Source organism: Musca autumnalis, unplaced genomic scaffold (assembly GCF_047663935.1).
Source record: "Musca autumnalis isolate F117 unplaced genomic scaffold, ASM4766393v1 scaffold_1, whole genome shotgun sequence".
NCBI lineage: Eukaryota > Metazoa > Arthropoda > Insecta > Diptera > Muscidae > Musca > Musca autumnalis.
The window spans coordinates 316109150-316121459 of record NW_027411644.1 but is presented as its reverse complement, the minus strand read 5'-3'; the positions used below and the strand labels follow the sequence as shown (position 1 = coordinate 316121459).

The 12310-nt window shown below is 38.3% G+C and overlaps 1 protein-coding gene across 3 annotated transcripts in view; it reads right to left on the bottom strand.

Annotated features, from left to right (window-relative positions):
- Ser (protein serrate) overlaps positions 1-12310 on the bottom strand; it is a 164452-nt gene that overhangs the window by 67345 nt on the left and 84797 nt on the right. For all 3 annotated transcript variants that reach the window (XM_073962343.1, XM_073962344.1, XM_073962342.1), the window contains exon 10: positions 7210-7725. In XM_073962343.1, the coding sequence (XP_073818444.1) occupies positions 7210-7725 (516 nt within the window). The remainder of the gene's footprint in view (positions 1-7209; positions 7726-12310) is intronic.

Sequence of the window (12310 nt, the reverse complement as noted above, 5' to 3'; positions counted from 1 at the left end):
AATTTAAAACGAGGTTGGTGAATAAAATTATGCTGTTGTTGCTATTATTTTATTTGTTGAAATATTTATTTTATTCAACTAGAACAAAATATTTATACAATTCAATAAGTTTGTCGTAATTAGGAAAATAATGTTACAGCAGTATTGGAAACTGAGTTGTGACACTTACAGTAGTTTAGAATTTAATTAAATAAACATGTACATTCTTACTGCTTTACTGACGTATAAATGCTCATATAATTTTGGAAACGTTAACGACCAATTGTAAGTTTTCCAAATATTTGAATATGTAGTTTATTGAATATGCCACAGCATTTTCTCATTTACATAAATTAGGGCGACCAAATTTTCTTTGGAACTCCTACTTCCTAATTTTGTTCCTTTTGATCGAAAAATTTATATATGAAATTTTATGCCGATCGGTTAACGTTAATCCTTGTCAACAGAGGTCAAGGGTAAATGACACAATTTTGGTTAACTCGAAGAAAAAGCTTTAGCAGTTCGTGGTTGTGGCAAAAAATTAAGCCTATTAAAACTTTTTGAAAATTGGATCGAATTTTGATATAGGTTTTAGGTATTTTGGGCCCTGTATTTCTAAATATATCAATATTCGATCTGATATAAGGAAATATGTTCCCATTACAGCTGCAGAGATCTTCTCCCCATTGCATGTAAACTTGTACATTTTACAACTTAATGTGAATATGGCAAAAGCTCCGACAATTTCTAAATAAGACTCGACTGAAGCATATCGATATTTGCAGTCTGTTTATTCACTAAAAGGTTGTTTTCGACAGTCCTGTAAGTTAAATAGTCCTCAGTTAAATTAGGAAGAATCACTCCAAAGACATTAGTACCAAACCAAGTTAAAAATGTCCTATAAGTAGGTCCCTAATTAAAAAAAAATAAATAATAGCATTTTCATAGGTGACAGAATAAGTTTTGGAAGTTCCTAGCGTTCAGTTTAATTATTCCACTGACATATCCAATCAACATAGCCTACACGAATAGAATCCATAGTCCTTGATATATTAGGAGAACACTACTTGGGATTGTGAACCCTTTCGGGAATTATGGAGAATAAAGTGTAGTTCTGTTTTAGAAACCTACATGTGTATAAGGCCGGGGCGATTCGAAAACCTTCACGTTTCTGATTCCTGGGATTGAACTGAGGAAAAAAGTCCACTGGACCATATGTCTACGATGAAAATCGAGCCTCCCGATTTTCACTTGAAGTTTTTTATTGACGATTTTTGGATATTTTGGCATATAACAGTCAAACAATTGAGATTTGCGATCCAACTCAAAGACCAAAATTGTAGCTAACACAATTGTCAAGAACTCTCTAGTACATCGCAAAAGTATTGATATGCTCCTTTAGGCAGTTTTGGTCAACAAAAGTTGACCAGAAAAATACTCAAGCGTTCTGATGCAAAATTTTATCGTGTTGGGATCCATGGAAAACGTAATTGCCTTTAGTTCGTTCGGGTAGTGAAAATCTGGCTTTCTTACATTTTAAAATTTAAACGGACATATCTTCTATTTTTTCACAACAATATCTATTGATCCTTCTTCCTTTTAAAGAGGCGAATAATATCTTTCGAACAAGGTCCCATTATTATCTCCATCAGCAGATCGCCCGATTTAATCACCTCTGAACGCCGCACTTTCATCAATCAAGGAAAAACCAATTGACTTAGCCTAAGAAACTTCTCTAATCACAGCTTCCATGATCTGACCAACCATTCCGATGTTGGGGTAGCAGAAAGGACGTTCAGAGACATCATCACTGCTGCAGCCGCACGTCATATACCTACTGGTCGAATACCCAAAGTGAGAAAAAAACTTCTCAGCAGAGGCGACGAGATTGGCAAATAAGCGTGATGAGCTCTCCATCTATCGGGGCTGAGGAACGTCATTTGCCACGATGAACCAGAGTAATTTTGGCTCAACTCGGGATGGTGCAGCTATCTAAATTCCTATAGGGCAAGTATCGATGACAACGTGCAAAACATCTGACCAACATGTGAAACAGGTCCGCATGATACACTGCACCGGTTCAACTGGCCTGCCAGACTTATATGCTGTTTATATTAGAACTTTTTTCAGGGTTAACCTTCTTTATGAGGATTTGTTTGAAATATAAGCAACGGAAATGACATTTAAAACCCAGTCGGTTTGTTAAATCCGGTTATATATAAACGGGGTATTACTCAACTAACTCCATCAGATCTGTGGTAAGATCCCATCGAAGCAGTCTTATTCCTAGAACTGGATATAGACTCAGAGACAGAGTAAGCAGAAAATAAACTTACAAACATAGAATAAAAACACTGTTACAACAATAACCAAAGTTTACAATTTTTGGTACAATTGTGAGCACAATAACTCACGAAGATAGTGGTCAAGGTTGGGGTACCCCCCAACCTCCCCACAAAAGTTCAACAGTTTTCTGTAAAAAGGGTGTGGACGTTAACTCTCGAACTGATCGATTTGATCCAAACTTTGCACATAGTATGATTGCTTCCAGATATAGATCGCTTTCGAATATGGACTATATCGGTCCACTCCTTTGGGTACCTCCCACACAAAATTCTGAAAAAGTGAAGTTTAAGAGATACTCTCGGATCGTTTTGACGGCACAATATTTTGGGGGGCAAGTCCATACGTCCTGAGAAAATGGTCTAAAAGCTCCAAGAAATTCTGACGGCACCAATTAAAATGGCTAACCGCAAGATTACTCTCGTAAAGAGTTTCTGATTAATCCACACTTAGGACATCGTATTATTTCATCCAATCGTGTATCAGGTTAGAGTATAGACTATATTGGTCCACCCCTTCGGGTACCTCCCACACAAAATTTGGGAAAAGTGCAGTTCGAGGACTCGTCTCGTATCTTTTTGAACATTTTTGTTCTTTGTTTTCACGGTCCCTATTACAACAGTCCACAATTTTCCAGAGTAAGTCCTGTGATAATGTGGTTCCCGACACGTACTAAAATAGCTAGTGTGCAAATGCTTTAGTAGACCATTTCTGAAAGAAAGGTTGCTTTCGTATACCCTTTCTAAGAGAATGGGTGTTTCCATATACACTTTCGGAAAAAAGGGAGATTTCATAGGCTCTTTCTGAAAGAAAGGTTGCTTCGATTGACCATTTTTGAAAGAAAAGGTGCTTCCATAGACCCTTTCTGACAGAAAGGTTGTTTCCAAGGACCCTTTCTGAAAGGAAGCGTGCTTCCATAGATCATTCCTGAAAGAAAGGGTGCTTCCGTATAATCTTTCTGAAAAAAGGTGCTTCCGGAAGGAAAGGGTGCTTCCATAGACCCTTTCTGAAGGAAAGGGTGCTTCCATAGACCTTTTCTGAAGGAAAGGGTTCTTCCATAGACGCTTTCTGAAGGAAAGGGTGCTTCCATATACCCTTCCTGAAGGAAAGGGTGCTCCATAGACCCTTTCTGAAGGAAAGGGTGCTTCCATAGACCCTTTCTGAAGGAAAGGGTGCTTCCATAGACCCTTTCTGAAGGAAAGGGTGCTTCCATAGACCCTTTCTGAAGGAAAGGGTGCTTCCATAGACCTATCAATATCTACTTTCTGAAAGAAAGGGTGCTTCCATACAAACTTTCTGAAAATAGGGTGCTTATATAAACCCTTTCAGAAATAAAGGGTGCTTCTATAGATCCTTCTGAAAGAAAGGGTGCTTCCATAGATCCTTTCTGAAAGAGAGGGTGCTTCCATAGACCCTTTTTGAAAGAGAGGGTGCTTCCATAGACCCTTATTGAAGGAAAAGGTGCTTCCATAGAACCTTTCTGAAAATAGGATGCTTCTATAGACCATTTCAGAAAGAAAGGCTGCTTCCATAGACCCTTTCTGTAGGAAAGGGTGCTTCCATAGACCTATCAATAGCTCCTTTCTGAAAGAAAGGGTGCTTCCGTACAAACTTTCTGAAAATAGGGTGCTTTTATAGACCCTTTCAGAAATAATGGGTGCTTCTATAGACCCTTTCTGAAATAATGGGTGCTTCTATAGACCCTTTCTGAAATAATGGGTGCTTCTATAGACCCTTTCTGAAATAATGGGTGCTTCTATAGACCCTTTCTGAAATAATGGGTGCTTCTATAGCCCCTTTCTGAAATAATGGGTGCTTCTATAGACCCTTTCTGAAATAATGGGTGCTTCTATAGACCCTTTCTAAAAGAAAGGGTGTTTCCATAGACCCTTTCTGAAATAATGGGTGCTTCTATAGACCCTTTCTGAAAGAAAGGGTTTTTCCATAGACCCTTTCTGAAATAATGGGTGCTTCTATAGACCCTTTCTGAAAGAAAGGGTGTTTCCATAGACCATTTCTGAAAGAAATTATGCTTACATAACCCCCTGAAAGAAAGGGTTCTTGTATAGACTCTTTTTAATATATGCCAATGATTTGGTATAGTACCGGCCCACATTACTATACGTAAAGATTCCACGTATTTTGAACCACTGTAACCTCAAGTTTAGTTCGGTTTGAAACTGTAGCTAAAATCCTTAAAATACCGGAAATCGGGTGGTACTGTTATGTGGGGCTATACCAATAAATGTACATATGTTAAGAACTTTGGTTGGTTTCCAGATTGCAGGTAGTGCTGTTATATGGGGGCGATAGCAAAACGTAGGCCGATGTAACCCATCATTGATCTGCCTAGGGAGAAAAGTACTCGAGTATACCCTCCATACTATGTTGAAGGGTATTATCGTTAATTTTATAGTAGCGATTTCTTTTTCCAACAATTCTCCCATTTCAATACTTCCTTCAAACAAAATTCTTAGTCTCCCAAGGCATTAACTTGGTATGGAAAGCCATTGTAGTAGACTTTATTTTCCAAAGTTCCCTACAAACTCGCAAAATTCTATTCATTCAGAGCACGATGGGGCCGATGATATGTTTTTGAGGCAAAAAATCACAGGGGCATGCTAGACCTTCAAAATTTCGTGCAGATGTTTATAATCGGCCTAGAAGCTAATCTGCCAAATATGGTTGATATCGGTTCATATATAAATATAGCTCTCATATATATGTTCGCCCGATTTCGAGTAATTGATGGACCAAACACGAAAATTCTGTCCAATTATGATGATATTTGTAATATGTTGCGGAATTCGGACTGGAAATAAGTTTGCCAAGTTATTTTGAAATCGTTTCAGATTTGGATATAGCTCCCTTATATATTTTCGCCCGATTTGAGGTATTTCGTGCAACAAACACACAATTTCTGTCCAATTTCGAAGAAATTTAAAACGTGCGACAGGATTTGGTCTAGAAATATGTTTGCTAAATTATATTGAAATCGGTTCAGATTTGGATATAGGTCCCATATATATTTTCACCCGATTTTAGGTATTTGGTGCAACAAACACGCAAATTCTGTCCAATTTCGATGAAACTTAAAAAGTGTGACGAAATTACGTCTAGAAAAAAAGGATGCCAAATTATATCGAAATCGGTTCAGATTTGGATATAGCTCCCATATATATTTTCACCAGATTTTAGGTATTTCGTGCAGCAATCACGCTATATATGTCCAATTGTGATGAAATTTAAAGTGAGAGACGGAATTTGGTCTAGAAAACATTATTGAGACATCATATTGAAGTCGGTTCAGATTTGGATATATCGTCCATAAATTCTCTGTCGAAGTTAATTGTTTTCTCAATTTAGTTGGTTGATACCGAACTTCCTTGAGAACATAGTTTAAATATTTTTCTTTTGACAAATTGGCCGAAGCAGTGGCGGCATGAATCAAGGGTTTGGTACTGTTGCCGTGTTCATAGCAGACTTCCGAAGCAAGTTTTCTTCCTTCACTATAACCCACATTAGGGCGCCCTCTCTTCTTTTTATCATTACCTTGTTCTAGCATAAATACTGTGTCGCTAGCTAACCATAAGCTTTCAAATTGTAATACACGACTTTTTGACCTCCAATTTTTTATCCATTTTTGGTTAAGGCGTGCACAAATATTATAAATTTGCTTTTTAACTTCCGTCATGATGTTGTCTTTGACACCTCGATTAAATTTTGCAGAAATCCATTCTATAAGGAGTTTAGGTTTTCGCTGATTTTCCAACCAAAAATTAAAAATATTCCAAATCTGGAAGTTGATAATTTTTTTATTCGCAAGTATACGCAAAAATTCTTTTCAAAATCTGTTAGCCGACATTGTCACCTTTCACCAGATACATATTTTTACGAGAAAGCACCCTGAAGTCGAAAGTTCTACTCCAAAGAACACATGGACGATACCACAGACTACATCAAAAATCATCCCTTACTAACACAACAAATTATTGACCACATCTAATATTACATTTACAGTTTTAACAATAATTTTAATTTACATACCATTACCCGTATTTTCCATTTTTAAAAAATAGATAATATCAACAGATCAGGTTTTGGCGCCAAAATACTTAAATTGTTTAATTACGACTGAATGTCAGAAATAAACGGAATCATAATTATGACATCTTTGACAGCATGGCATGTCGCCGTGGGTCGTTGCCAGATTGTAATTTTTTGGTTTTGGAGGTTTGAAAGTGTTAAGAATATAATTCCGATATTATTTGATTTCAATCGCTGACTTGAAAAAATGACTTTTTGCCTCAAAAACCTGCCATTGGCCCCATCGTGCAGAGTTTGCATTATTTTCTCATTATTTTGTTTTTACATCTTAATGAAGCCATATTGGAAAATACTTGCCCTTGCCTAGCATACTGCACTCTATTGCATATTTAAATTCGCCTAAAACGATAATTCAAGTTTCCAAAACAAGTATTACTTAATCGAACCAAACAAAATTTAAATCAACTACAAATATTTTCTCAAAATTTAAGATTTAGTTTCACAGCCCCAAAAACAAATGGAATCCGGTTAAAGTGTAACACAAACGTCTAAAACGCCAACACACAAAAATTTTTTGTCGTTATCCCCTCCAAGGCAAATGTGCCACTATGGCATTTAAAGTCCTCCACAAAATAAAAACATTAACGAAAAAACGCAAGTCAAACAAACAAAATCGTCACACCGATAACCAACTGAACTGGTAAAATGATCTACACTTGTTCCGTACACACCGACGGCACACCAAAACCAAAAAAATGTTTATTTGATTAAACCTCCATGTCTATGATTGTGAACTCGCACTCGATTTGCAATGCCGGTCGATCGTTGATCGGTACATACCTGTAAAGCCAGTTGCACACAAACAGCGATAATCATTAACCAAATCTCGGCAAGTGGCACCGTTTTTGCATTGGCCCACGCAATCATCGAAATCGGTGGCACACGTTGGACCACCCCAACCCTCAAGGCAAACGCATGAAAACGAACCGGGTAGATTAATGCATTGGCGGGCATTCACGCAGGGTCCCATCATGTTGTTGTTATTGTTGGACAATGTAAAATTGCCCACTGCTGCTGCCGTGGCAAGGGCCGCAATCAATGCCGTTGAGGAAGAGGATGATGATGAAGTACTTGAACTGGCAAAAGCTGTCGATGTTCCTGCATGTGGTACAGCAGAGGAGGAGGCTGGCCCGGTCTTTTGTTGAGATGGTGGAGGATAACTCATTTCGCATTCGTTTACATCCATTTGACATACATCGCCTGTCCATTCGGCGGGACAAACACAACGGAAACCGCCGATTAGATCAATACAAGTGCCACCATGCTCGCAAGGTCCACCGGCACATTCATCGATATCTGGAAAACAAGATCAAAACGAATGTTAAACGTTGTTGGTTTGTTTGGCTACAGAATAAAAAAGTAAGAAACAAAGAGTATGGTTGCCATGGAAATAGCTATACAACCATTCAACACACACATACATTTATACAAATAATATGAAAAAATGCATAAAACTCTTTGGAAAAAATAATGGTTTATTTATGGGATTTGACTGTCTCGGCTTTGGCTTGTTGTGCATTTTGTTTTTCTTAAGAGATTTACACAAAATGTGGCCGTTAGTGTGGCCGTTTTCTCCTTTTCAAGTGCAGCATCTTTTGGGTGCAACAAAATTACAAAACCCGCTGGAGATACGCAAGTCAACAACAACCACCACCACCAGCCCCATTGATGATGTTGACGTCCGTTTGAGTGATGTTTTTAAAACGACTGGAGACACTTTTATCAATTTTGTAGAAATCTTCGTGTGTTTGCCAACTGTTTGTTGACGGCGGTGTTCGGATTCTCTCACAGTCATTGAAAATCATTTTCATTTGTATCTGTTGCGTGATCACAAAGTAAACACAATTAGCTAAGTAAAGTGCACAAAACGAAGGTGGATATGCTTGAGGGCAGAGAAAGAGAGTTTGTGTGTGTGTTTGCTTGACCGGCATAACAGAAGTTGTTGTGGCAATAGACCATTGATTTCTGTTGATTTGTTTGCATTATTCTTGAAATGCATTTATTTCATTGAAAATGAAGAGATAAAGGAAGACATTTCGGTATGTAGATAGTGTTCACTACCACCAAGTAGTGGTAAAGTAGTCATAGATCGTAACGAAAGATTTAAGACACAAACGTGAACATAGAGATTCTAGTGCGACTTTTTATGATATTTATGTTGCCACAGTTATGCGCATTTAAATTTTGTGAGGAATCATTAGTCCTTCCTAGAATCTGGTTCATAATTTGGGCATCTTTGGAAGTTGGTCATTATTCTTTTATTGACACTTTACACCCTCAGCCTTTAAGCTTACGACAAAAATGCTCCTCGTGGAAATAATGGTTAGGACGAAATCCGTTTCAGACAATTTGGAGTCGATTCAAAAAATATGTGGTCAATGAGGTTTTCTTGTTTGCACCTCAAATGCTGCCGGCTAGGGACTTGAGAACCTTGTTTATATATCTCAGCTTGTTGATAATAGCTGTGGCATTCGCAGACGACATGAACACACTGTCAAATATAACCTTCAGAATCACGGGATAGTTTGTAGTCGGAATTCTTATACCATCCACCCGGACTTTCAACTCCGTGTTCATACCCGCAGTGCTCTGGTGGGTCGAGTGACCGTAGGCTTAATGGTTGATATTTGCATATTCTTCGCGCGGAAAAGATCAATCAAATAGGGAAGGTATCCGAACCCAAGCGGTTAAATACAGTAAAGGTAGATGTTAAAGGGTTGGGGAGATATCACCCACGTTGGGGAACTCCCTTTTTATACCCTCAGCATTTATGCTAACGAGGGTATATACACTTCCATACGGGCAAAATGTGCCTCATCGAAATAATGGTTTTAGACCCCAAGTATGTTTGGACGAAATGCGTTTCAGACAATTTGGAGTCGATTGAGCAATGTCTGTCTGGCTGGCTGGAGCACACGATAACTCTCGAACGGATCAATCGATTCGATCTAAAATTTAGCTATCGTAATATTTTGTCCAAACCTAGTTTAAGTTCGAAGATGGGTTATATCGGTCCACTCCTTCCGGTACCTCCCCCACAAAAGTTTGAAAATGTTCGGAAAATTTGTACGTACGATAACTCTTAAAGGAAATAACCGATTTGGTCCATACTTTGCAAATCGTGAAATGTCTACCAGACCTAGATGAGTTTCCAATATGGACTCAATCGGTCCAATCCTTCGGGTACCTCCGACACAAAAGTTGGGATAAGTTCAGTTTAGGACCTGCTCTCAACTCGCTTTGATTTTTGTTTTAGCAACTTGTATTCACTGCCCCCTCTACGACGGTACAAGTTTCATCAGGGGCAAGTCCACACTTCCTGAGAAAATAGATCCAAAGTTGCAGAAAAAAACCCTGTGACAACCGTTTGAGGTGGTTGGAGCGCAAGATAACTCTCGAACAGATCTGCCGATTCGGCCCAAAATTTGGCCTTAGTAATATTTTGTCCAAACATAGTTTAAGTTCAAAGATAAGCTGTATCGGTCCACTCCTTCAGGTACCTCCCCCACTCCACCCGGTACCTCCCACACAAAATTTCGGATAAGTTCACTTTAAGACCTGCAATCGAATCACGTTGATTTTTGTTGAAGCAACTTACATTCGCTGCCTCAATTACGATGGTAAAAGTTTTTTCAGGGGCAAGTCCAACTTTTTGATCAAACAGCCGGAGGGTGTAAACACCACCTATGGCACCATATGTAGTGGCTGGAGATCCACTTCCATAATGGTCAATGTCGATCCATTCCTTTAAGTATCTCCTCCGCAAAACCTTTTATCTTTAATCCTAATCAACATGTTTGTCGGTTCATACAACCAAAATGTTTAAAACCCCCTAAATACATATGCTTTTTGGGAAAAATTGTTTTAATATACACAGGCTGAGGGTATACATCTGTCAGCAAAGCTGACTGATACTTTTTTACTTGTTCACTCCCTTTTTCACTCTGTGCTCCATTCTATGCTCATCTCATAAATACGTAACGTTATCAATGACGTCTGGAGTGGCAGAATGAAGTATTTAATCTCTACTGGGCTTCAACTTCTTGTATAATTGATTATTCGACGTTTTAAACTTGGCCGGAGGGTAGTCAGTCTGCACGATGTCTTCAAACAGTATGGAAGGCTTGACCGTATAGAAGGCTTTTGACAGGTCGAGCGCCATAAACACTGTCATATCGCACTGCTTGTTATTGTTGGGTCCTCGACTAATATCTGTGGAGATGGCGAGCATCTATGTTGTAGTGATGTGCTACTTACTATTTCTGATGTTGGGGAGTAGTAAAGAAAGCCTCGAGGGTCTTTGCCACGGCGACAAATGGGAAATTGGTATATACGATTTACATTTATTAACATTCTTATTCGATGTGAGTGGACAGGTTGAGAACTTTGCTAAGACACTCTTCTGGTAAATCGGTCTACGTGTTGTCATAACGGTAATTTTTGATATTACAGAATTATCTGTTTCGTGTTCTCTATGAACCAGAATACCCCCACCAAAAATTATTTACATAGGTCAGTCTTTTAGCACATTCTTCATTAGGGTGGTTTTAAAAAATCGATGTCAGTTTTTTTGACGGTTGTGCTAAAAAAACAGGTGTCAATTGTTTCCCTTTGAGTTAAATCCAGCATATTCTCCACATAAGGGTACTAACATATTTCAAGTATTTTAAAGGTTTTAGCCACATTAGCTATAATTTGACATTTCGAGTTTCCTATGAATCAGAAGTCCCCGTTATAACCATTTTTGACGTAAACAATATTTTTGTGCATCCTATTAAACAAATTTCCAACCAAATCGGATGTATGTAAGCATTTCGAATTGTCTGTCGACCGGAAGTTTTCTCTGTCCAAATTTCGAAGTTTAATATTCAGGACGAAGGATGGAGAAAAATGCCTTTGCAGTTGGCACAAACCGTATTGTCCCCTTTTATGTTGACGTGACATAGCAGACTGAGGCTCCAATCGTTGCGTTCGATTTCTATAGTCAAATTTTATGAACTTTATGAAACGGTTGCAAACGTTTCGTTCCGTATTTTCCATAAGAAGAAAACAAAACGAAACACAACCCAAGTTGACCGAACTCGCTGTTTAGTTTTGTATTGTTTACATTCGTGAGTGCGAACAAAACGAAAAATGAAAAGTTCTCAACTTCACAACAACTCAAACATTTGGTGGTTGATTGAAACATCCACCGCAGTATATTCCAAGTATGTTGTGTTAGCTTATTGGGATGGTTAGCAATCAAATGTGTGTTTGTGTGTATCTGAATGTGCCATTGATCATTGCACATAGCAAACGTTTGAAAACGATTCATTCTGTTTCGTTCGTGAATAAAACTACTTGGAAGAGCATATCCGAAGTACATTTCAGCAATCGTACAGTGTTGTTGTTGTTCAGTTGAAAAGTTTGTGGTTTTGTTTTGTTATGAGATCGAAACGATTCAGAAAAAAAGGTTTGTGACTTTGTGGAGGATCAAATGTGTGTGTGTGTATCTGAATGTGCCATTGATCATTGCACATAGCAAACGTTTGAAAACGATTCATTCTGTTTCGTTCGTGAATAAAACTACTTGGAAGAGCATATCCGAAGTACATTTCAGCAATCGTACAGTGTTGTTCTTGTTCAGTTGAAAAGTTTGTGGTTTTGTTTTGTTATGAGAACGAAACGATTCAGCAAAAAAGGTTTGTGACTTTGTGGAGTGGTACGAGAATCGTTTCGTTTGTTTGCGTTCATTGCTTTTCTCAAATCAATGATATGGGACCTACTGTTTATCACCGAGGGCGAACAGCGTGTCTTACGACACTACTCGTAGAGAAGTTTCAGGAGAATGGGTCTGCAATATAAATCTCAGTCTAGGGTTGAACTAGGCTAAAATTTGCGG